The sequence below is a fragment of the Leucopleurus acutus genome (genome assembly GCF_964270905.1).
Source record: "Leucopleurus acutus genome assembly, chromosome: 4".
In the NCBI taxonomy this organism is placed as follows: domain Eukaryota; kingdom Metazoa; phylum Chordata; class Mammalia; order Artiodactyla; family Delphinidae; genus Leucopleurus; species Leucopleurus acutus.
The window spans coordinates 3596517-3622456 of NC_139146.1; the positions used below are offsets into that span (position 1 = coordinate 3596517).

The 25940-nt window shown below is 50.6% G+C and overlaps 1 protein-coding gene across 1 annotated transcript in view; it reads left to right on the plus strand.

Moving 5' to 3' along the window:
* AFAP1 (actin filament associated protein 1) overlaps positions 1–25940 on the plus strand; it is a 149306-nt gene that overhangs the window by 94298 nt on the left and 29068 nt on the right. Inside the window, exons 7-10 of the mRNA XM_082838332.1 lie at positions 4639–4734; positions 7905–7986; positions 14485–14634; positions 22607–22818. Of these exons, the coding sequence (XP_082694458.1) occupies positions 4639–4734; positions 7905–7986; positions 14485–14634; positions 22607–22818 (540 nt within the window). The remainder of the gene's footprint in view (positions 1–4638; positions 4735–7904; positions 7987–14484; positions 14635–22606; positions 22819–25940) is intronic.

Below are 25940 nucleotides of genomic sequence, written 5' to 3' on the forward strand. Positions count from 1 at the left end.
TCCAAAAGCTAGAATGAAAAGGTTACATAAACGCACTCTTAGAACTGTAACAAACAGTTGAAATTTGTGATTTATTACTACCACGTCTTAGGATTCCTTCTGTGAAAATTCTGACAACTCTCTGTCATGAATTGCTTTGTAAGACAGATGCCAGGTCTTTTATTCATATAAACTCCTCTTCTCCCGCACTGTCCTAAACCTATTATCCAGGTGTTCAGTATTTCGAAACGTGGCTTCAGTGTAACAATTAAAGACCTTTTTGGTAAGTCACACGCACTCCCTCTGTCAGGTATGAGAAGCCTGGGGCCTCTGTTGGGCCAGTACAGGACTTGACAGACGCTTCTCCAAGGATCGTTACCAAATTTGTTTCTGTCCTTTTGGTCTGCAACTTCCATTACCAGCAGCTCTTGCCAGAGTTCCCTCTCGGTGCGTGTGTGTGCAGATGCTGAAAACATGAACCATCTTGTTGGGGTCACTCAGAAGACAAGAGTCAATATTCCCAGAAATGGAGTGGTCAGATTTCCTTAAAAAATGTGCAGAGATTGTGTTTCTGGAGATGCAGGCTCAAGTTAAAAGCAAACAAAAATACCACAGAACATATAACAATTTGTATTTTGAGGGATTTGTGATTCTGAATTTGGATCCAGTTCTCTTAAATACGTATTGAACTTCTCACAGAACATGGCTCTTTCAAAAGAAGTATATTAGTGTAAAAACCTCATTTGCAGCTATTTGAGAAATCGGGTGATAAACCTTTTATTTACTACTTCCGAATGAACTCTGCGGGGGCAATACGGCAATAAACAGCAATCAGAGAAGAAAGACAGTTCCGTGAAGATAACCTGAAATAATCCAACCGTTTGATAAAACCCATGGAAAGAAAGACTGGTTTCTCTCATTGATCTTTTCAGCAGTGCCTTTCTCTGTACCTGGGATGTAATTACTATTATTAAACAAACAGTCTCATGTTGCTGGGCTACCATGAATAACCCCACCTGGCCCCAGGCGTGCTGGGTCTCCTCTGGTCTACCGAACCCACCTCATTCTGTTCTCTCCACGAGGAATTCAAGTCCTAGACGGGAGAAACTAATAGGGAGGCAGGGGTATAGTTGATCTATGTACAGCATTGTAAGCGTGCGGGTATTTGGGTTGGCTTCATCAGGAAAGGCTTCTCAGAAGGGTGATTGCATTTCGTGAGCTGGCATTGACGGCTCGGTGGGCTCCCCTGGCTTCGGAGCTTCAGAGATTCCTCGGTTCCCCAGACGTTTGTTTGCGGGAAAAACAGGACCTGATATGGGACGGGGGAGAGTGGAGGGGACAGCCCAGTGACCAGGAGTGGGAGGAAGTGGGTGAGGCTGGGGTGTGTTGTGCTGCAGGCGTGGCTTTTAGCTGATGCTCTTTTTCTTTCTCTCTCTCTTTGGTTTTTTTAAATTAAGTAATTCATTCATTCATTAAATTTTTGGCTGCGTTGGGTCTTCGTTGCTGCGTGCTGGCTTTCTCCAGTTGTGGCGAGCAGGGGCTACTCCTCGTTGCTGCGTGTGGGCTTCTTATTGCGGTGGCTTCTCTTGTTGCGGAGCACAGGCTCCAGGTGTGTGGGCCCAGTAGTTGTGGCTCTCGAGCGCTAGAGCGCAGGCTCAGTCAGTAGTTATGGCGCACGGGCTTAGTTGCTCCACGGCATGTGGGATCTTCCCGGACAGGGCTCGAACCTGTATCCCCTGCATTGGCAGGCGGATTCTTAACCACTGCACCACCAGGGAAGCCCTCTCTCTCTTTTATTTTTTAAAACTTCCCCATCCCTGAGGATTTTAGGAATCTATGCAGAGGACTAGGGAAACTTTGTCACAAGGCTTTACTTTTCTCATGTGATGGCCTAGTCTCTTTCCTTCTGTTTTTCATTCACAGCTTTTTTTTTTTTTTCTCATAGGGAATTTCAGGTCGAATTTATCTCTTCATTCCCTCCTCTTTTTCTTTCATCAAACTTTTTTTTAGTCGCTGTTGTGTGCTAGACATTAGGAATGCCAGCCTAAGTGAGACAGAGCCCCTTCTCTCAAAATGAGCCTGGCTTGATAGAAGAAGCAGACCTGCAGGTCCAGGATGCCCGTGACCAGGGCCTGAGTGCAGTGCGTGGCCCGTGGAGGGGCAGCCGCGTTGTGTCCCATGCAGGAGGGTCCGAGCAGGCTTCCTGGTCACGGGGGACCCAGGCTGCTCATGAAGGATGAGTTCCGTCCAGCCGAGAGGGGAGCACACCTTCTCCAGGAGATACCTGAGATCTGACTGGAGCTTCGTAGATCCTTCTCCCTTTGGAAAAAAGAAAAAAAAAAGAAAGAAAAAAGACAACTGTGTTTTGCATAAGAGCTTTTGCCAGAGATAGGTTTCTGCAGGTAGTGTTTTGTGGGGTTTAGCCTTCTAGTCTGAAACAAGGGCCTCGAGACCCTTAGCAGTGTGTGTACAATTGAACGCATTTTCGCGGGAAGAGAGCACACGTTGGCATCCTCGTTGAGCTGTCCCAGTGGGCGTCGCTTTCACACGTTCTGGGCAGAGGTGGAGGCTCACAGCCTTGGTGGCTCAGCCGTGCCTCTGGAGCTGGTGGTGGCACTGGGGCTTCAGCCCTAGCTCCCATCAGATGCGAAAGCCCAGGAGTTTTCCATTGCATTATACTTTTTACCAAGAGGGAAGAAAACGTCTCATCCTTAGGTCAGATAAAAGTGTGCCTTGTCAGCTGAAGGCTTGATAAACACAGGGGAGGTGAGGGAATAAAGACCTGCTGCAGAAAAAGCAGCCGTAAATTAGCATGAAACGCAAAACTGAGGGAAACTTTTCTACTCGGAGACATTCAGGAGGTGCAGGTCACCTGGTTGGTGTCACCTTTGCTTACGTTTTCACACCTCAGGCTCAACAAGGAGAAAAACATTGCAGCAAGCTCTCTGGGTTTCTTCTTTTCCTTTTTTTCCTGTTTTATTCTGCAACGTGGACCTCACTCCATTGCTTTTTCGTAAAGCGGCTGGGCAGCAGGATGGCTGGAAATGCTGTCCCGGCCTCCTGTCCGTTCCTGGCTCCCATCCCAATCCCAGAGCAAGCCAAGGGAATCTGGATGTGTCTGCTGAGATCGTATTGCAAAGTTACTACACAGATAGCTGGGGCTTTGGCATGGCTTTTTTATTTTTTTCTCAGAAGGCACTTGGGTTGAACCCAAATTGCAGCTTAGTTCCAAAAAGAATAGAAGACATTTTGAAAGCTTTGCCTGCTAGCTCTTCATTCACCAGAGTGTAAGTTGCACCAACCCGGGAGCTTGTCTGTCTGGTTTGCTGCACGTCCCCAGTGATCAGAACCATGCCCACCTCCTTGCAGGAGCTCAGGAAGGACGGGAGGGACAGTGGGTGGCCGCAGGGGTGGCCGTGATTGCCAGTAGTGCCGCAAGATGGTCCTGACACCTGCGGGTCTGGGCCAGGATCCCTTTCTGAGCTCTCAGCGTAAACCGTGCAGGTGCTGGCAGTGATGATGGTGCTGGTGACAGTGTACACGTGCAGGTGCTGACTGAGGCATCTTGCATGCAGGGTCACGTTCTCTCTTCACTCAGCCATAAATACAAGGCACGTCATGTTGATGCGCCTTCCTTTGCTAGTGAGGATGCCGAGGTGAGAGGGGTGACGCCTCTCAGCCAGTACTGCTGTGCCTGCCTCACAGAGCAGTCAGGCGCCTTCTCAGACTCCTACTGCCACCCGCCCGCGCCGGCCTTCCTGCGCCCTCCCCCTGCTTCTCTAGAGCCCAGCCCGCCCCGTCTCTGCGGAGTCCTTCCTCTGCTCAGCTCCTCCCTAGGTGTCCCCTCCGGCCATGCCCACCGCCTCCCTCCCTCCTGCTCCCTCTTCTTGGAGGTGAGCTCTTCCGGTTTGCTTCTGGCTTCCCTGTCCATCGCAGCTCAGACTCTTCCAGCTGCTTCTCTCCTTTGGCCCCACCCCATGTACTGACTGGCTCGAGGTCTCCTCCTGGGTCTCCGTCCTGCTTTGTCTCACCCTCCCCCCGTTGGCTCATTCCATCCATGGCCATGAGCACCAGCCTGTTGACAGTGATCCCCTGGCTCCCGCTGGCCTCTCCCAGCCCATCTCCTGGCCCCTGGTACTCTGGGTCTTCCGTAAACTCTTCACATCCACCACAGGGCCTTGCACCTTGTCCCCTCTGCCTACAACCCTTTCTGCCGGTTCTTCACGTGGCTGCATCCTTCTGGTCATTGAGCTCAGCTTTCGGCTTACATGTCATCCCAGGAAGGCCTCTTTTGATCTAAATCAGCCACCCCTTTTTGTTAAAGACTCTCTTCTATCCTTTGTAGCGCTGACTGCTGTCTTACCTCCATTTTTTGGTGATATTCATTGTTTATCGTGGTATCTAACTTTTACTGGAGCGGAAGCCCCACGAGGGCAGGACTCTCACGTACACCGTTCCCTTCTGTATCCCAGAACCTCTGTCAGTACCAGGATGGGATAGACATTTGGTAAATGATGAGTGAAAGAATGAACAAACGAGTGCCTGGCATCCTGGAGCTTAAATCCAGATGCCTCTGACCCCTCGGAACTTTCCTACTGCACCTCCTGCCTCTGCTTGGACCCTTGTGTAACCATCTCTGCCCTTGTGCACTCACCACAGGTGGTCAGAGAGATCTACAGCGGCTGCAGCGGGCCAGCAGACTCGGAATGTCCTCCCCCCTCCAGCTCCCCGGTGCACAAGGCAGAACTGGAGAAGGTAAGGGGCGTGTTTCTTTCTAGGAATTAACCTTACAGTTAACTTGGACGTTCCTCAAAGTTTTCATAACACCTCTGATATTTCAGCACTTCTGGTTGAAAAAAGGAAAAAGATAATGCAGCCCTGCTTCCTCTCTGCCTGCTCTGTACGAAGCTCACACTGGGTGTTTTACAGACTGCATGGTTAGTTTTATGCTTCCCAGCTGTAGATGCAGGAATGGCTGTAAACGTGGCACAGGTTTAAGGTGATCAAGGTCACCTGCTGTTACACAGCAGCGTGAGATCCGCAGGCAGCTCTGTGTTCTTCCGGAATACAGCAGGTGCTTCGTCAGTGCACCTTCCCAGAGGTTTATTCCCAACAGACGGGTAACACTTCCTGTTCTTCTCTGCTCTGTACTTGGGCGCCGTGAGCACGCAGCAGGTGGGTAGGGCTAGCCCTCCTGCCAGAGCGCGTGAACCCGCCACTCCTGCTGTCTGTCCCTGATGGAGCTCTCTTGCCTGTATGTGCAGAGATCTCGTTTCCATGGAGATCCCTGGCTTTGTGCCCCACCGTGTTCTGTCGGTAGCCTCTGTCTCAGGAACTTCCTGAGCGCTCCCTGTTTGGCCCCTGCCCTGCCGGTGAACACATCCTTCTTTGTCTATTCCTGTTTTAGTCAGGGTTCTTCAGAGAAACAGAACCAGTGGGGTGTGTATGTATGTATATTATAAAATATACATAAAATTTCAATAAAGATAAAATTCTACACGCACAATTATATGCATACCGAGAGATTTATTGTGAGGAATTGGCTCACGAGGTTATGGAGACAGGTGAGCCCAAAATCTGCATCGTGGGGCCTTAGGCTGGAGACCTAGGAGAGCTGATGACGCAGGTGATGGGAGGACTGCCCCCCACCACCCCTTGCTTGGGAGGCCCGTTTTTTAGTTTTTTAATTCAGACCTTCAACTGCTTGGGTGAGACCCACCTACACTGTGGAGGGCAATCTGCTTACTCAAAGTCCACCAATTTATTTTTTTTATTTTTTAAAATTTATTTTATTCATTTATCTATTTATTTAGTTTGGGCTGTGTCGGGTCTTCGTTGAGGCGCGCGGGCTTTCTCTAGTTGTGGCGAGCCGGGGCTACTCTTTGTTGCGGTGCACGGGCTTCTCATTGCGGTGGCTTCTCTTGTTGTGGAGCACGGGCTGTAGGCACGCGGGCTTCAGTAGTTGTGGCACGTGGGCTCAGTAGTTGTGGCTCGCGGGCTCTAGAGCGCAGACTCAGTAGTTGGGGTGCACGGGCTTAGTTGCTCCACGGCCTGTGAGATCTTCCCGGACCAGGGCTCGAACCCATGTCCCCTGCATTGGCAGGCGGATTCTTAACCACTGCACCACCAGGGAAGCCCCAAAGTTCACCAGTTCAAATGTTAGTTTCATCCACAAACGCCCTCCAAGTTTTACTTATAAAGTTAACCTCACAGCCCTCACCCTGATATTGTGACATAGCAGGCCTATTTCTCTTTTTTTCCTGATTACAAAACTAATGCCTGCTCACTGCAGAAAATTTAGAAAGTAAAGAACCAGAAATAGGATGGGTAAAGTCACTTAGGAGTCTAGAGCTCCGCTCAAAGGTCTGCATGTTTTTAAACCAGTTTTCTTCTATTCATGTGTTTCTTTTACAGTTTGGATAATCTGATGCATAAAATTTCTTATGCTGCTTTTTCCTTTTTTCTTTTCAGTTAACCTTTATACTATTAGCAGTTTTCCAGGTTTTTGAAAACACATAACATGCAACGAGCATGTTTGCATTTTCATCACCTGAATAATATCAAATTCATATAACTCTATTATTTATATACCCCCCACTAGGCTCTCTTTTTTCTTTTCTGAGTCGTGTAAAATAACCTGACACTTTTGTGTAAATCTTTGCTGCTTCTCTGACTATTACCTGAGAAGAGATTCCTAGAAGCTGGCTTACTAGACCAAAGGATAGAATTTTTAAAGATTTTGATTCACGGGACTAAGCAAGTTACTTTCCGAAAGTTTGATCCTACTCTGTTTCTCATCAGCAACACGTCGGGGCTCTTCTCTCACCCACTCACGCGGGAGTTGGCGGTTCTCTTTTACTGTCTTGGTTTCTAAGGTGGCATTGTTAGTGCCTGGCCGGACCTGTTGACCCAGATCCCAGGGGTGCTTCCTGGCCTGAGAGCTGGGCTTTTAGTCCTTCTATCACTGGAATGTGGCACACACTAGGGTCCCGCTAAAGCCGTAATTCTTTTACTTTGTCTCTTGCCGGTACCACTGGGGGTTACTGGCACCTGCCTGCCATCTTGGCCCAGCACTGCCTGGACCTCTTATCACGAGGTGAGCGCATGTGTCCCTGTGTTCTGGTATCATCCGGGTATTTTGATTGTCTCCCGGCTGGCCAGTCTCTGTGGCCCTGGGGTGTAACTTGAGGTTCTGAGGAGGGGTGTTCTAGACCACTTCCTTCACTGTGACTCCACAGGGTCTCTGGGTGGAATGGAAGAGGTTCTGCCCAGAACTATGTTTCTTCTCCTGAAACTAACCTGGAATCCTAATTAGGCTCCTCAAATCCATATATTAGGATTAAAATAATTACGGGTATCCCTGTGCCCTTTGATGGCTTTGATAGTAACTCATCTCTCTGTGTATATTTCTGACTGTATTGCTGTGAGCAGATACTTGACACTCGCCCAGTTACTGGTGAATGCTGGGAGGAAATTAAATGAATGGTGTAGGATTTATTTCTGGAAGGATAATGTGGCTTGGTGAGGGGGAATATTTTATGTACTCCTAATATTGGGTTGGCCAGAAAAGTTAGTCTGGGTTTTTCCGTAAGATATTACGGAAAAACCCGAACAAATTTTTTGGCCAACCCAATATTTTTTTCAAAATTATTTGCAAGAAAAAGTGATTTGATTGAAACAAGCTTGGTACTATAGCGTGTGTTAGTATAACCTCAGCGACTTTTTTCTTTGTTCTTTCGATGCTTTTAAAGCCGTTGTAGCAAACCACCCTGGTAGCCCGTGTTACAGTTGGGCCCTGTCTCCAGATTATTAGGAATGCAGCCCACGTTTTCTTTCGCTTTTGAGATGACTTTTGATTGATCCATGACGCAACACTTGGTCAGTGTGGCCATTGTAAGAATAACTTAATCTTTTGATCCTCACAGAAACTGTCTTCAGAGAGACCAAGCTCAGATGGGGAGGGTGTTACAGAAAATGGAATTGCTGTGTGTAACGGAAAAGAACAAGGTGAGTTCTGTTCGTGCCAAAAATATATATATATAAAAAAAAACAACCCAAAACAAAAGCACTGCGGCCAGGTCTGTAAACTCTGTATGGAAAATGTCCTCGGTAGTTCAGTTATGCAGATGTCATCGTTCCGTGTTACACTTGCAGAAATCCAGAGAAACCCCTTTGGTTGATATACTCCTCCATGTCTTTCTTTCAGTCCTAGGTTTTCTCCCTACTGTTTTGATATGGGCCCTGCGTATATTTTAATTTATGACTTACAGCAGGTTACTTCCTCACCTGATTTCTCACTGAGACAAATTTGCTCTGGGGGGCCGCCAGCATCTTGCTGGGAGGCGTGGTTTTTAGGGAAAAGAGCTTTGGATGATGAGACCGGGAACCCCCGTGCCCATCCCAACGCTGCCTTTGCTGGAGCGCGAGATTGTGAGCAAGTGTTTCCTCTTTGCTGAGCCTCAGCTCCCCATCCTTAAAATGAGGAGGCCGGACTCACAGATTGCTGATCTTTTTAAAAAAGATTGTCTGGGGCTCCCCTGGTGGCGCAGTGGCGGGGAGTCCGCCTGCCGATGCAGGGGACGCGGGTTCGTGCCCCGGTCTGGGAGGATCCCGCGTGCCGCGGAGCGGCTGGGCCCGTGAGCCATGGCCGCTGAGCCTGCGCGTCCGGAGCCTGTGCTCCGCAACGGGAGAGGCCGCAGCGGGGAGAGGCCCGCGTGCCGCGAAGAAAAAAAAAAAGATTGTCTGAAAATATCTTTATTTCACCTTCATTAAAAAAAATTCTTTTTTAATTGTGGTAAAATACAGATAACATGAAGTTTACTGTCTTAACAATTTTTAAGCCCAGTTCAGCGGCATTAAGTATCTTCATAGTGTTGCGCAACTGTCCCCACCATGGGTCTCTAGAACTTTTCTCATCTTGTAAACTGCAGCTCTGTCCCCATGAAACACTAGCTCCCCATTCTCCCCTCCCCCCGCTCCTGGCAACTGCCATTCTACCTTCCGTCTCTATAATTTTTTTTTTTGCGGTACGCGGGCCTCTCACCGTTGCGGCCTCTCCCGTTGCGGAGCACAGGCTCCGGACGCGCAGGCTCAGCGGCCATGGCTCACGGGCCCAGCTGCTCCGCGGCATGTGGGATCTTCCCGGACCGGGGCACGAACCCGCGTCCCCTGCATCGGCAGGCGGACTCTCAACCACTGCGCCACCAGGGAAGCCCTGAATTCTTGTTTTTTTTTTTAAGTCAGCTTTATAAAGCTATAAATTACATAGACTCAAATTCACCCTTTTTGGTGTACGGTTCTTTGACAAACACATGCATGTAACCTTCATCACAATCGAGATGTAGAACATTTCTGTCACCCCAAAATGTTCCCTGGCAACCACTGGCCTGTTTTCTGTCCTGTAAGTGGAATCATACAGGGTGCAACCTCCCGGGTCTGGCTTCCGTCACTCAGTGTATTGCATTTGGGGTGCGTCCATGTGGTGGGTCAGTAGTCTGTCCCTTTTCTAGGCTGAGAGGATTCCAGTGTGGGTGGACCAGTTAGTTTATCCACGCCCCGACTGAAGAACAGCTGGGCTGCTTCCAGGTTTGAGTGGTTTACAAGTAAAGCCGTCGTAGACATCCACAAACAGGCTTTTGTGTGAACACGTTTTTATTTCTCTCAGCTGATACTGCAGAGCGGGGCTCTGTGGTCACAGGCATTCGTGTGCCTTCTCACCAGCCTTTCATTGTCATCTTTGTTTTGTTTTGTTCTTTTTATTTTAGCCATCTTAATAGGTGTGTAGTGCTGTGTAATTGTGACTTTAAAGCACATTTCCCTACGACTAACAATGTCGAACATTTTTTAGTGTGCTTTTTTGCCAGCCGTTCATTATCTTTGCATATTCTCACTGGATTTCTTTGTTCATACTGATTTCTGAGAATTCTTTATCTATTCTGAATGCAAGTCCTCTGTCACAGCGGTCCCCAGCCTTTTTGGCACCGGGGACCAGTTTCACGGAAAACAGTTCTTCCACGGCCGGGGCCGGGGCGGGGGATGATCCAGGTGGTAACGCGGGCGATGGGGAGAAGCTGTAAACACAGATGAAGCTTCGCTCGTTGCCCGCCACTCACCTTCTCCTCTGCAGCCTGGTTCCCAGCAGGCTGCGGACCGGTGCTGGCCCGCGGCCTGGGGGTTGGGGACCCCTGCTCTATCAGATGTCTTTTGCACACATCTTGTCCCAGTCTGTGGCCTGACTTCTAGTTTCCCACGCAGTGTGTGGGCCCAGAGGAGGGGTGGGGTTAGTGGGTGGTGAGGAAGTTTTCCCTGTGCAAGGCCAGGAGCCTCTGTGCTTCCCAGGTGAGTAGTTCTGCCTGTGCAGTTCAGTTGTACTCAGTTGCCAGGGTGGTGCAGGTGTCTTCTGGCTCAGAGACACACAGAGGTCTCCTGGCCTTAAACCGAATAGCAGTCCCGGCCACTAAGAACCTTGGAGCCTAAATCATCTGGGCTATTGTGATATTTCAAGGTTCACGCCAGAAGGTCGTGGTCTCTGCCTTGGCCCATGTGATTTTCCAACTCGGTTGCATCTTGAGTGTAATTTTAGTTCTTTGCGTCGGAAGTTATTCAGTGGAAGGTATCATCTGTGCCTTCACAGGGCACATTATGTGTAATCAAAGCCAGGAAAGCTATCTTTAAGTTTTGCCCTGAAACAGAACATGCAATCTGAGGGTTCCCGCTCACACGCCGAGGCTCAGCGGGCATTGCTTTGGCTGGTCTCTTTTCTTGTTTGTGATTTCCTCTCCCAGTGTCCCTGCATGAAATTAGGTTCTACAGAATGATATATATATGTGTCTAGATATACAGGTGAGTGAATATGTCTGATATTCTTCTGTTTCCTTTTAACAAGAGCAGCCTTCTGTGCTTTGTAAAGGTGACCTTGGTTCAGACACTTTTTGCCTGGCAATGGTGCTTTGCCTATAGTAGACCCCCAGTGAATAGTCACTGAAGGAAGCTAACAGCTTAAATACATTCTGACCGTCTACCTTAGCTTTTATCCTTGCTGTGCTGTCTTGATTAGTTTGCAGTTGAGAAGTTCTAGTAAAGCTCCCTTGATCCCAGCCATGTCGTGACTCAGACAGATTTCTCTGCATGGAAGAAATCCCCAACTCCTGCAGTTTCTCCTAAATGTTAGACTGTCAACTGTACATGGACACGATCCAGATTCTGTGACCAAAGCCGCAGGCAGTGACTCTAAAACTCTGGTTTCTTCTATCAAGGTGTCAGGCCCTGGCACACAATGAGCCAGTATGGTGTGATTTGGGGTGAATTCAGTAGAGCTGCTACGGATACTGCAGCTGACATGAGCAGAGAGCATGGAGTCCCTAGGGCTGATCTGTGTGGAAGTGACAGCTGTCCCCAACTAGCATTGAGCACGTGTACCATTTAATCACAGGTTAACGGGTCTGTTGGTAGACTTAGCATATCATTAGTTTGATGATATTCCTCCCACCTGCCTAAATACCAAAACACCTAGACTCCCACTTATGTAGGATTAGAGGGAACCCTCTGGGTTTATGACATTTACGGCTTTAAACGCTGCGAATTAGCTTTGCTTCAGTGCCTGTCAACACCGCCTCCACTCCAGCGCGCCACGTTGACAGTGATGCCATTTAAACTCTGCAGCCTTTCTGCTGTACACTTCAGTGAGTTGAGAGTTCTGAGTTTTTAGGTTTTCCTTCATAATTCTATTATATGTGCTAAATTTTGACTTTTGTTTATTGAATGGCATCAACATATTCTTGTGATTTCGTTCTCACGTTCCTACATCCTTTGGCTTTTTCTTCCAAGGACAGCCTCACTTTTGCTTTTGCAAAAAAGCAGTGGACATTCAAGGAATTAAAAGTCTTCATTATGTCCTTTCTTTGTAGCCAGAGCCCAGCAAGTACTTTCCCAACAGGAGCAAATCCTAGTAAAACTGGAAGTAAATCTAACAACTGGCTTTCTCACTTGTCACTTTGAGATGCAGGGAAGGACTGACTTGTGCTGCTGAGCTTCGCAGAAGGTCCCTTCCGGGCACTGAGTGTCCTCGCTGAGAGGATCTTCTTTTCTTAAAGCTTATTAGCTTGAGTGGTTCTGGTCAAAGGTCAACTTCAGGCTCTTTAGAAACAGCTAAGAAAGCTCATCCACTGCTGCTTTCACTGTGGGTTTGGTTGAACTGAAGTCAATGATACAGGTATTCCAACCTCGGACTCCATGTCTGATGGCAGCTGGGGAGGAGATGTGCCTTCAGACCAAGAGATCAAAGTGGTTTCTTGGTGCTTTATTTTACAAGGGGTTGCATGTGGTGGGAGAGTGTCAGGAGCGGGAGGGAGTGACAGTCCTGTGTTTCTAATATGACCTGATTTGTTTAAAATAACATAGAAGTGCTTGTACTCGTCAGCTCAGGCTTCCATAACAAGATACCCCAGACTGGGTGGCTTACACAACAGAAGTTTATTTCTCACAGTTCTGGAGGCCAGAAGCCCAAGATCAAGGTGCCGTCAGTGTCGGGTGCTGGTGAGGGCTCCCTTCCTGGCTTGCAGACGGCCACCCCTCACTGTGTCCTCATGTGGCCTTTCCCCACGAGTACACCAATCCTGTTGGATCAGGGCCCCACCCTTAAGACCTCGTTTAACCTTCAGTGCTTCCTTAGGGACCCCACCTCCAAATACAGCCACACTATGGGGTTAGGGCTTCAGCATGTGAATTCTGGGGAGATGCAAACATTCAGTCCGTAGTGCTGATTACCCTGAAGTTTAGTGCGGCTTCTTTTTAAAACTATAATGTAGCGCCTCCTGCCTCAGACATTGTTAACTGCCGCTTCTTTCTGAGAGGAAGTAAGTGTTCAAGCTCAGTGGCCGGCCTCACAGGGCCTCGCTGAGTCCGTGGGGGGTGGGGGGAAGAAGACCTGCAGAGCCCAGACGAGGCAGACCCGGGCGAGGGTGGATGCGCGCTGGCCTCGTTCCGTGGGCGCGGGGCGGCTGGCAGAGTGGAACTAGAGAAGGGGACGGCTTCCCCGCCCCCCACTGAGAGCAGCTGATGTGGCAGAAAGGAGGGGGGAGGGCGTACGCTTTTAGAGGGTAGGTTTAGGAATGAGGCCCATAGTTTATACTCTCACATCCCTGAATCCTCTTCCTCTGAAGTTATCCTGTGTGATGTTCGTGCATGTTCTGTGTCCACAGGGAGAGGGGTGGGGAAGGAATTCTTGACTTTCGTTACATTTTCCGAAAGGTCCGTGCCACCCTCTGAGTTACAGAGGGGTGAGGGGTCCTCCTGGAGAGGACCGAGCAGGGGCCGTTGGGGGTCTCGGGGGTTCAGGTGATGGTGTCTGGCCTTGACGCTGTGGGTCCCTCCGGGGCCCTCTGAGCGAGGCCCTTGGCCCCAGCAGCAGGCACAGAACAGCCCCAGGTGACAGCTCACCTGCCAGAAGCGCTCTGGCGGGGAGGGTCTTGTCCCTCAGTCCTGGACCATGCTTAGCACCCACTCTGGTTCTGCACCCGGTCCCCACCCCTGGGATTCTGTCGGAGGTCGTAGGCAAAGCCCGCAGGAGCTGGAGAGAGCAGATTGCCGCCACGCGTCAGGCACAGGTTAGCAGCTGGCCGCTGGTGCTCAGTCGGCTGGGGCCCGGGGACTGTCGTCAGCTGGGCACGTAGGTCCTTGCGCACGGCTGCGGCTTCTCAGGCTCTGCCCCCGCCCGCTGGCGCTTCCCAAAATGTGGGTTCAGAGTTGCCAGACCTTCCCGTTTTCCAAGGGGAGCCAGAAGTCATTCATCTTCATGCAGAACATTCATGAGTTTTGTGCATACGGTTTAGCACCGCAGGCCAAACAGAACACACGGGGCTGGAATGCAGGCTGCTGGTCTAACAGCTCTGGATGGGGCGGAATCCCACGTGAGTCTGACAGGTCAGTGAGGGGCTGGTGGAGGCTCGCTGAGTCCCCCTGCCCCCTCACCTGCCGGACCCCTCCCTGTGCAGGCCAGGTTGCAGCTGCCCGAGCCTGTCTTGTGTTTCTAGACGTGTCCGGCTCCTTCCAGCATCACAGGCTCTGTGTTAGCTGATGCTCTTCTTGCCCGGATGGCTCTTCCCTCGGGTTTCTGCACAGATGCTGCCTTGTACTGATACTTAGCTCCTCTGCTTCCTGACGGCCCGGTCACTGTACCATGTAACCCTAGTTTAGGTCTACAAAGGCCTTTGCATCATCCGACCTCCTTCAGGGGTGTGTGTGTGTGTGTGTGTGTGTGCGTGCGAGCACACGTGTACATGTGTGTGCGTGTGTTCTCAGCCTGCTGTGGAACACAAGCTTCCTGGGAGTGCCTGTTTTCTGCTTCGTCCTCTTGTATCTAGACGAGTGGCTGATGCACGGCAGGTGCTCAGTAAGTAGAAATTTGGGGAAAGAAAATCGGCTGTGAGTCATGCTTTATTTTGATGTTTCTTTTCAGTTAAAGTCTACCGTTGAAACATGCTTTTTTGTCGTCACCTTTCTTCACAGTTAAGAGGAAAAAAAGTTCCAAATCAGAGGCCAAGGGAACTGTGTCTAAAGTCACCGGGAAAAAGATCACCAAGATCATCGGTTTGGGAAAGAAAAAGCCGTCGACAGACGAACAGACCTCCTCAGCGGAGGAAGATGTGCCTACTTGTGGTAAGACGGGGGTGCGTGGGGTTGCCAGGTCTGCACCCTCTCCCCGAGCACGCAGAGACCCTCTCCGGGGACACCTCTCCGTCATGTTCTTCTAAGTCTTACTGATTGGGCTCTTTGACGTTGGGCTTGTGATCAGTTAAATTGTGGAGAATGGATTACATTTCACTGCTTATTAATGAAGGCCTTGCAGGCGTTTGAGATGATCTCTGAAGTTCTCTCAAAACAAAAAACAAATTCTCTCTTTGATCCCATGAGGTTCTTCCAAATCCCGTTTTCTTTTTTTAACTTTATCTTTTGTTGTATATTTATTTATTTAGTTAGTTAGTTGCACCGAGTCTTAGTTGCGGCAGGTGGGCTCCTTAGTTGCGGCTCAAGGGCTCCTTAGTTGCGGCAGGGGAACTCTTGGTCGCGGCATGCATGCGGGATCTAGTTCCCAGACCAGGGATCAAAGCCGGGCCCCCTGCCTTGGGAGCACGGAGTCTTCACCGCCGGACCGCCAGGGAAGCCCGCAAATTCCTTTTAAGCGTCTTTAAAGGGAAACATACGCATGGGCGGTTGGCCAGCGGAGGCGGGTGTGTAAGAGCGTCTACAGGGTCCCTGGCAGCCCCTTCCCTTGGCCTGACGTCACACGACTCACCTTTCTGGGGCTGCTCCACTTCTCAAGCTTCCACCTCAAGTGCAGCCGGGCCGGCTGACCCCTCCCCTCGTGGGTCTTCGTCCAGTGAGTGTCCTCTGGGCTGCTGGCGGTGGGGCTGCGTCCGCGGGGCAGGGGACGCGACGACCAGATGACTCCTGCGATCCCACTGCATCCAGCCTAGCGCCCGAAGGGCGGCCTGAGGCAGGGGGTCACAGAGACAAGCGTGTGGTGACTGACTCTGATTACGGGCACGGCGGGGATACGAGAGGGGCAGCGGGAGAGTCTGGCGGGGATGTGACTTACGCGGAGGCGCCTCAGGGAACACCTCCCTGGAGAAGTTAGACCGTACGTGCACGGTGTTTCCTAGGCAACCGCGTTTACGAGAACCGTGCGACCCCTTTAAGGAGAAACGCTTTAGAGGCCGAAAGATGGATATTTAGCCTTTAAGAAAAATAGGAATGGGCTGTACTTTCCCTTGCGGACCACAGGGCGCGTCACACGTCCGTCCCGTAATGGCTTTTATGTGTGCCCGCTGTTTACCTCTCTCTCTCTTCGTTCCCTCTCTCATTGAGCATCTCTTCTGTCCACGGTTCTGGGTTACTGAGGATGCCAAAAGACAGCAGCGTTTAGATGCTGCCTGTTAGTGCCTGAGTTGGGCCACACGCGCAAAAATGCATTTCTTCAGCCAATATCACGTCCCAGGGGGTGGCTTGTGCTGGAAGGGCGCCGTGAGTGCAGAGCGGTGCGGGTGGGCAGGAAGGGTCGGTTGTGGAGTGCAGCGCAGGTAGACTTGGGGTAGGGGGCCTCCCGAGGTGGGGGTAGGGGGCCTCCCGAGCGGAGGGCAGGGTGGACTCCCAGCTCCTCACACGTGTGATCCTAGGAAGTCCTGATAGACTTTTGGTGGCACAGTAACCCCCCTGGGGTGCTGTGCAGAAGTGCGTGTGGAGTGGAAGATGGCTGGGTGGGCAGTGGTCGAGGCCTCTCGGGGTTGAGGTGTCATCCCAGGGAGGCCCCCATGAAGCGGCCGCCTGTGGGTTGAGCTGGGAGGGGAGATGGTGGCTGCAAACGGAGGCCAGCAGTCTGGGAGCCCCCGTGCATGCAGAGGTCGTGAACTTGCCCCTGGTCCGACGGCAGTGGGGTCACAGAAGCACGCTGACTGATGCTCTTTCCACTGAGAACGACCGCCCTGCGGAAGCTGAGCCAGCTGGACAGAGCCCTGGCGGGAGGGCAGCTGCAGGAGGGCTGTGAATGCCGGGGCCTGCGGCCCTCTGCCCTTGCTGGAGCGGCTCACAGCACTGGGTGATCTGCGGTTGTTTCCCGCTGGCATTAGCCCTGGAGAGGAGATGGGAGTCAGGGGTTAGAAATGGAAAGAGGGAATTAGCCAACAAAAAGCGAACTCCTTTTTTAGTTTTTTGGGTTTTTTTTTTTTTCTTAAAACTGCCCCAGATCAGCAAAGGAAATAGAGGTTCTTTCATGAAAAACAATTAAACATTCATATGGAAGGCAACTTAGCAACTGTGGTCCAGACCCCTCATTTTACAATGAGGACACCGAGAACTTGGGAAGGTCGTGGGACTTGCCCTGAGTCACACGGCCAGCTGGGGACAGGGCCAGGCCCGCCGGCCAACCCTGTCGCTGTCCTGAAGCACAAGTCTCCCCCGTCCCCCTCCCGTCCCCCAGGGCTCGCCACCCTCGTGACTCCTAATGAACAGCTGTGTGGGCAGTTGGCCTAAGGGCACAGTGGAATTGCTCAGAGAGCAGGCCTGGTGGAGCTGCAGGCCCGCATCATCACCTGAGGGTTTCTGCCAGGCTCTCCGTGGACGCCTTTCACCACCACTAAGAGAGCATCCTCTGTGCACAAGGTTTTAAAATTTGTCATCTAGTTCTTTGCTGGGCCGGGGGACGGGGGAGAAGTCTGTGGAGAAACTGAGGGGGAGAATGACTGTCTTCAGTTATGTCAGGGCAGCTGCAAAGTCTCAGGCAGGAGAAGTAGCTGGATGAAGGCCCAAGAACCCCATCCCTCCCAGAGTGCCACGCGGATGGGGCACAGACGAGAGCGTCCCCAGGGCAACTGGGAGCTGAGTCCAAATCCCAGCTCTTCTGGAAGATGCGGCCCGGCCAGCTGGGGCTCTGGGTGTGCAGGAGAAATGCCGGCAGGCAGGAGAGGGCTCTCTGCAGGTTTCCCGCAGGCGGGGTGGGAAGAGGTGCCCACACCAGCCCCCCGCTCTGCCTGTCCTGCTTGGCTCTCACCCCTCCCTCGGGCCCTCAGCCAGCGGGTGCTGTGCTTAGCACCAGCCGGGTCCACCCCACAAACAGCCACTTTCACAGGATGATCCGAGACTTGCACACAAACCCCTGAGCAAAGATGGGTCCTTTATTTTCCCACCTCCAGTGCTCAGGCGTTCCGGAAGTATCATCACCGTATAAGGGCATCAGGAGATGCCTTTCACGTTTTTCTGTCTTCCCCAGCCCATTTCTGTCTGTTGTTTGGACTCGTCCGCAAGCCTCGCGACTGTCCACCTTCTTCTCCTCTGGATCCCTGCAGGCTAGCCCCTGGGAGTTTTGAAACCTTGGACTAATCGTATCATCCTGTGCTCAGTCAGTTCAGGGCCTCTAACAATCTTGTCTCACTGAATTTTCCAATTTCTTGTTCCTCCCATTACTGGATTAAGATGTAGGTCGAATTCACCCACCAGCTGTGTTCCCAGCACCGAGCACACAGCCTGGTGGATAATAGCAGCTCAGTAAGCACTTGTTAATTGAATGAATTAACTTAAGCAAGTCGCACACACTTCTCTGAGCCTCAGGTTCCCCACCTATGAGATAGGCTTATACTTAAACTACTTTCTTTTCCTTAGAATTGAGGATAAAATCATGAAACATTAAGCTCATTGCCTACTTCGTAATTTATGCTCAGTAAATGGTCGCTATTATCATTCATTTGTTCACCTGAAAAAAACCTAAGCGTACCAGACATAGTCAAGCCGCCATGAGGGCAATGCCGGATGAGTGGCATTGAAAATATCGATAATAGAAATACAGAAGCTGAGTGAAAGGAGTGGTCCCCAGTTGCTAGGATGGAGGGCTTCCCGAGGCAGGGTAACCTGGGCTAGTTGGAAGGACCTTCCGGTTATCTCTGGGGCCCCTTCTGGCTCTAATGGTCAGTGACTTTGTGACGTTTTCAGCAGTAGGATTTTTGGTGGATGCGCAGGAAAGTTATATGCCTCTCACTTTCTGTCGTAATCCACCCGACAGAAGGTCAGGTGACATTTAATCAAGGGGGAGGGACGCGTTCTTGACGTCAAGGGTGTCTCGGGTTCTTTGGGTGCCCGCTGGAGGGCGCGTGCCTCTGGTGGAAGGGAGGGTTTCGGCGTCGCAGGGCGGGGATCAGCTCTCTGCAGCCCCTTTCCTCTCAGCCGATCACAGTCTGAGGCTGGCTAAGATGAGACGAGCAATTCAGTGAAAGTCCTCACAAAAGTGTGACCAGAGCACAGGAGACGCTGCCCTTCCCGTCCTAGAGAAGAAGTCAGTGGATGCGGGCCCCCCTTCGGCCAGGCGGCCCTGTCTGCTCGTCTGCAGCTGCTGGACCAGAGGCGCCAGGTCCCCACGCAGCTGACCGCGGGACCGTTCACATCTGTCCCCTCCTCCTGTGGTTGTGTGTGTTTCGTCAGCCTCAGGCCGTCCTCATGAGACCTCATACGCACTTGTCACCAAGCTTTTGCAAGAGACCTTAGAGTTCTTTCTTTAGAATTCGGAGCAAAGATAACCTCAGAACATCAAACCGAAATTCCCAGATGGTTACGATACCGTAACATCTCACCATAACATGATAGGTGGGAACAGACAGACAAAACATCAAATGATATTGGAATCGCCTTATTAGCAGGGCGCTGACCTGACCCAGGCGAGCCTGCGAAGGGGCCCGGCTGCTCTTTGGTGCCACCTGGTGGTGGGTGTCTGCTCAGGCTGATCGTCTCGGGGCTGACGGGGTCCTGTGTCGGCAGGGATCCCATCACAGCCTAGCCGTGTCGTGGCGGGGAGAAAGAATATTAGGGGATATGGGCCCTGCCCTCTGACTCCCGGGTACTTCGGTGAGCTGCCTGCCATGTCCCTGCGTGGTCTCTCCCTCATCTGGGGTCCCTACCCAGAAAGTAGGAATTTCGGCCACCTCTTTGGAGAAGGCGGGGAGCCTGCGGGGGGGGAGGCCGCATGCCAGATGTGGGCTTGTTTCCGTGGCGTTTGCTCTTTACAGAAACAGGCCTGTTAGCCACTGTGATTCTCGTTTTGCTTTTCCCTTTTGGGCAACTGTAACTCATTATGAGGAAGGCGTTAAAATATGGTCATCTCCTTTGAAATCATGCTCTAACTGAAGTGTGGATCTGTCCAATGTAATCATTCCTTTTGTGACTCACATGTCAAGAAACCCATGGCATTTGGTGACTTGGTCAGGGAAGAAAACCTGATGAGCACCGTCCCCTCTTCAGGAGATGCGTCATTCGCGTGGCTGGCCGAGCCGCACTCAGAAGCTGCGGCCCCCCTGCGCTGGGGACAGGTGCACCCACGTGGTGAATTCTAAGAGCCAGAAGTCCTGTGGAAGTTTAGAGGAGTCCCCTCACTGTTACTGAGGAGGCAGGTGTGCTTAAATTCCTCAATAAACATTTTGGCATCTCCTTCCCCACTGTGACCCCCGCCATCTTCTGCAACAAGGACGGGCCCCTACAGTAGCTTCCGAGGTTTTCTGTGACCAGGTCGCTAGACGTCTCAAGTCTTAGTTCACCACGCTCCCCGCTTCTCCAGGCCTGAAGGGATCCCCCAACCCCTTAAGGCCCAGGTGAGGACCCGCCCCGGAGCACACGTAAGCCTCCACTCTGCCAGCCCCAGTGGTCACGTCCATCAGTGCCCTGGGCCTTAGTGCTTCCTTCTACAAACTGTTCACTCACCTGTCGACCTTGTGTGCCCAAGAAGACTAAGTTCGTTGAAAGCCATCCGTGCTTCCGTTTGTTTCTTCTTAGTTGTACGCCATCATACCGTCCATAGACCACGTGTGTCCATTCGTGCTCAGAACGTATTTACGGTGGATCCAGTTGCCAGCTACTTCCAAAAAAGCCAAAGATGTGGCCTTCAGCGTGATTAATGACTTATAGACGGAGATACTAAATAGTTCTAATAGCTGTTACTCAGATGTTCAGATATTACATTTGACTATATGTTTTAAGTAGAGCTTAAAAAAAAAGAATAAGTGGATCAGAACTATGTCATTTCCAAATAGTATTTCCCAGAATGAAAACAGCAGCTCTTTCTCTTCCATCTTTAACTGTCCAAAGGGCTTCAGGTCGGTCTTCGCTGCGTAGCCGTGAACAAGAAGGAAGGAGATCAGGGTGTGAGCCTCCTTTTTTTTCTGAACTCTGCTTCTCCAGCCTCTCTTCGCCTCCCTCCAGTCCCTCCTAATTGTGCAAAGCGCAAGGAACTTCAGGTCCCAGGCACTTGAGCTCATGGGCTCACTTCTCCATTTTCTCTGTAATTTTACAAATATGGCAACTTGTGTCCCAAATGGAAGTTTTAGTCCCAGGTACCCTTTAGGATATATTGGTAGAACTGATTTATATTCAACTGAACGTACATTTTTTTTTTTTTTTTTGCGGTACGCGGGCCTCTCACCGTTGTGGCCTCTCCCGCTGCGGAGCACAGGCTCCGGACGCGCAGGCTCAGCGGCCATGGCTCACGGGCCCAGCCACTCCGCGGCATGTGGGATCTTCCCGGACCGGGGCACGAACCCATGTCCCCTGCATCACTGCGCCACCAGGGAAGCCCTGAACGTACATTTAAGTATTATAAGCATTTTCCTGGTGAATTCATTGAGCTGTTATGTATAGTAATGTCTATACATAAAATAGAAAGCATCATTCTGGAACCTCTAAGACCCCTATTTGGGGTTTTGTTTTCGTTTGGTTTTAGCCTTTATAGCATTTATCCATTGCTAATAAAATGTGTAAGGTGTAGAACAGAAAAGAAGCAAAAGGCGTCGTCCAGATCCCTTTTGGAAAAAGACATTTAAAAAATCAGGATCAGAAAGGATTTTATTTATTTATTTATTTATTGAGCTGCGCGTGTGTGCGTGTGTGCACACGTGTGTGTGTATGTGTGTGTGTGACTCAAAAGAGCAGCCGAATGACTTAAGGAATCCTTGTTTCACTTCTTCCTTGTTGACCTGGACTCTATATGCTGTTCACTCACTTCCTCCGTCTTCCTAGCATTATGGACTGGTCAGAAGTCACCCCGTGAAATCTGTTTGTCCTGCCTTGTTATTTCCAGAAAAATGCACTGTATGTTTGTGACAGGTGAAAATGATCAGTTTCTTGTATTTGAGGTGATTTCCTTTTTTTAAAAATGAGGGCAGGGCTTCCCTGGTGGCGCAGTGGTTGAGAGTCCGCCTGCCGATGCGGGGGACATGGGTTCATGCCCCGGTCCGGGAAGATCCCACGTGCTGTGGAGCGGCCGGGCCCGTGAGCCATGGCCGCTGAGCCTGCGCGTCCGGAGCCTGTGCTCCGCAGCGGGAGAGGCCACAGCAGTGAGAGGCCCGCGTACCGCAAAAAAAAAAAAAAAAAAAATGAGGACAGCTCTTCTTGTAATTCCATCACATTCCACCCGTAATGCACTGAGGATGTAGTGCAGCCTCAGAGACACGGATGGCAAAACTCCACATGCATCAGACTCAGGCCTTTAGACTTCAGCAGTCAGACAGCATCCTCCAGTCAGAGGGCGCTGAGGAAGGGCATCTCTGGCCTCCGGGCAGGAATCCCATCCCGAGGATTTGCCGTCATTTGCTGGAATACTTCCAGTGGTGGGGAACTCATCCCCTCCCAGGGCTGCCTGTTTTGTGGGAAGCTTTCATTTTCAGGTAGTCTTATTCCTCATGTTAAGCCCAAATCTGCCTGTCTTGTCACTTTTGCCCTGGTGGTGTCATTTGCAGCTACTCGGAATGAACCCAAACCCTTTCCTGGGTGAGGTCCCTTCAGCTGTTTGAGGACGGCAGTGTGTCCTCATAGCCTCTCTCCTGCCAGCCACTGATGGCTCAGTGACCTCTCGTACACCGGGCAAGCTCCGGGTTCCCTACATGGTCCTCAGCACGCATCACACAGTGCACTCGGGCTCCTGGGTGGTCTGTCCTGTCTCGGCCCCCAGAGCTGACGGAGGTCAGTCGTCTCGCAGTGGTGGCTCTTGTTGCTCCCAGGAGCCTGCACTTGCAGACGTGCTGTGTGCAGGGTTCGTTCCGTCTTCGTGGCCTCCTGGGGCGCATCCTTCCTGGGGAGGCTGACGGGCCTGCTCTCGTTGCAGGCTACCTGAACGTGCTCTCCAACAGCCGCTGGCGGGAGCGCTGGTGCCGCGTCAAGGAGAACAAGCTCATCCTCCACAAGGACAGGGCCGACCTGAAGACCCACATCGTCTCCATCCCGCTCCGTGGCTGTGAGGTCATCCCGGGGCTGGACTCCAAACACCCCCTGACGTTCCGGCTGCTTCGCAACGGCCAGGAGGTGGCCGTGTTGGAGGTGGGAGCCACAGGGCATTCGCTCGCGGTGGTTTGCCTTCTAGGGTCCGGCCTGGGCGCCGCGTCAGGTCCTCACAACCGGCTGATGGCAGCTTTGGTTCTGTCCCGTCCCACGTGTCCTGCTTTTCTCCTCCGAGGGGCCCCAGCTGTGTGGACGGCACAGCCAGTTCTCTGCACAGTGTCCACGGTAGACTGCCTGCCGGGTCACCTCCTTGTCTGATATCCTCTCTGTTGGTGTTTGCGTGGAAGTTCAGTACACGATTCCAGGCAGTAGATTGCTTTCTAAAAGTGGCCACAAAACGACTTGTTTTAAAATTTCCAGTAAAACTTCTCCCCTAACCGTGGTCTGCCTCTGAATTGGTGGCATTTCCTTCAAGCTGTCCTTTGGAATGTTCTGGGCTTCTTCACCGATGGAGCAGGTGTTTTTTGACTACCAGTTGCCTATCGACAGTGGCCAGAGAGCCAGATGACAAAAGAACAAAAAGAACACCTTTGGTTTTTAAGAACGCTTGGCTTTGCATGCATTTTATTGTTTGGTTGCTTTTTCAGACCTCCTTATTCACGAAAGCAAACAAAGGCAATTCAAACTAATTTCTTAGCTACACACTTAAAACTTTCGTTTTTGAAATTTAAAATTTTTATTTATCGTCTGTTATTAGTTTATTTCTACCCAATGTTAATTCAGACCTTTTTTCCTTTGTCTTTTTTTTTTTCACTTAGCATTATCATGATTAAGATACAAAGACACACACACATACATATGTGTATCCACGCATACACAAATATCAGAGTGTAGAATTTCTGGAGTACGTGTAAGTATAGTTATGCTGTACAGTTGGTAGAAATGAGGATATTTTGGGTTTGGTGGCATGGCTCATGTGTGTTCTGAATTAATCAGATGCAGAGCCTAATCTAAATGACTGCAGTGTCACTGACCAGCGAGGGAAAGGGCGTGGGCTCGTGACCAAGATCAAAGGGGCCCCGTTAGCCAACCTAGAAGGTCTTGGTAGGAGATAGGAGTTAGTTTCAGAGACTGCTTTTTTTTGGTGGGGACAAAAAGAGATTAACAACGTAGTTCTTTCTCACACAGGGCTCCTGGCCCGATGGCTTGGGTGGTTTGAGATAACAGGTCGAAGGGCCGAGCCTGCCCTGGTGGCTGACTTCCCAGACGGGAGGCCAGGCCTGGCTGGGATCAGGATATCTGGGCCCCAGTCCTAGTTCTGTTGCAGACTTTGATCACAACCCAGTCTGTTTTTCTCTCTCGGCTTCTTTATTTGTCTGTAAAACAGAGCATTGGGCTAGAGTCGGTGTGCTTTGTAAGCATTTATGAGGGCTGAAAGCTGTAGGGTGGATGAGAGTGGAAAAAAGCCAAAAACGTAAATGAGGAAACTGTACTCTTGATGCAAACAACTCAGGTGTCACGTGAGAGCTCTGGCAGCAGATCTGAGAGGCTGCGAGGACAGGAAGGCACACGCTGTGGGTTGGCACACGCTGGATTCGGGGGTGAAAAGTGAGACGTTGGCCTGGACACCGGGTGGTGACAGGAGCCCCCGTGAGGAGGGCAGGGGCAGGGGCAGGGGAGCAGCTGGGTGAGAAGGGCCCTGTCCTGTCTTTGCTCCCATTCCTGTAGGTGCAGCCTCACGTCCCCAAAAAATGGGGGTTGTGTTTCATTGCCTTTTCCCTATTCCAGTTATTGAATCAAACACGGATACACACGCGCGCGCACACACACACACACACACACACGTAACCACACTCAGTGTTCCAACATAAGCAAAGAGTTTGCCTGAATCAGTTAGGAAATGCAGTGATCCGACCAGGAAAGTTGTATTCTGTACTTTTTCTAAGACCATTTTGTCTTAACTTTTGAGATCATTTCAGAATTACAGAAAAGTTGTGAAACTAGTACAAATAATTCCATGTACCCTTCACCCGCATTCCCCAAATACTAACATTTTACCATGTTTGATATCTCTTGCATGGTCTCTTCCCCTCTCTCTCCCTCTCTCTCTTTCTCTCTCTCTGTCTCTGTGTACATTTTTTCAGAACCTTTTACAGACGTGTTGCCCCTTTATCCCTAAACACTTCAGTGTGAAGTTGCTCAAAATGAAGGTATTTCTTTACTTAAGCCACTGTATAATTATCAAAATCAGGAAATTCACACTCATGCAATACAATTGTCTGACTTACAGATTTTAATCAGATTTTCCCAGTTATCCCCATGATGTCCCTTGTCAGCGGAAGGAAACGCCAGGTGGTGTGTTGCATTCAGCTGCAGTCTCTTTGGCTTTCTCTGTCTGGTTTCATGACATTGATACTTGGGACGGGTACAGACCATTATTGTGTAGACGGTCCCTCAGTTTGGGCATATCTGCCATTTCCTTGAAATTCGAATCTGGGGCGGGCATGCTTGGCAGGGGCACGTGGAAGCAGTGGTGTGTTTGGTACTGCATCACTTAAGCAGGCACGCCCGTCAGTTTGTCCCACGACTGGTGATGTTAACTTTGATCTCTCAGGTGGGATGTCTGCATGGCTTCCCCACTGCAAGGTTACTGTGTTTCCCGTTTGTCTTTAATAAGCTTCATGCGGGAAGATTCTTTGAGACTCTTTCAATATCCTCTCACTCACAATTTCACCCACTAATTCTTAGCATCCGTGAATGACTCTTGCCTGATATATTTATTAAAATGACAGCTGCTAAATGGGGACTTTCTAATTCCGTTATTCCTTCTACGCTTATTAGTTAGTATCTACTATAAGGAACATTTCCCTTTCTCTCAATTAATTATTCATTCATTTATATATATATGTATATCAGCAGGGGTTCATAGATTATTGTTTTAATCAGTGTTTATAATCCTTTATTGTCATGATTTATCCTGGTCATGAACAGAGATGAACAGAGTTGGTCAGCAGAAAGCCCTTCGAGCCATGTGGCCTTTGCTATGTCCCTGTAATAAAGACACCACAGTCCGCGGTCCCCTTCTTTCTTTGAGCTCTTTCCTCATGTTATGATGCAACAAGATGTTCCAGGCTCATCTTGTACTCGTCTCTGCCCCAGGCCTCTTGGAATCAGCCGTGATCCGAAGAGCTCTTAGTGGACAACTCCTAGTGGGTAATGGT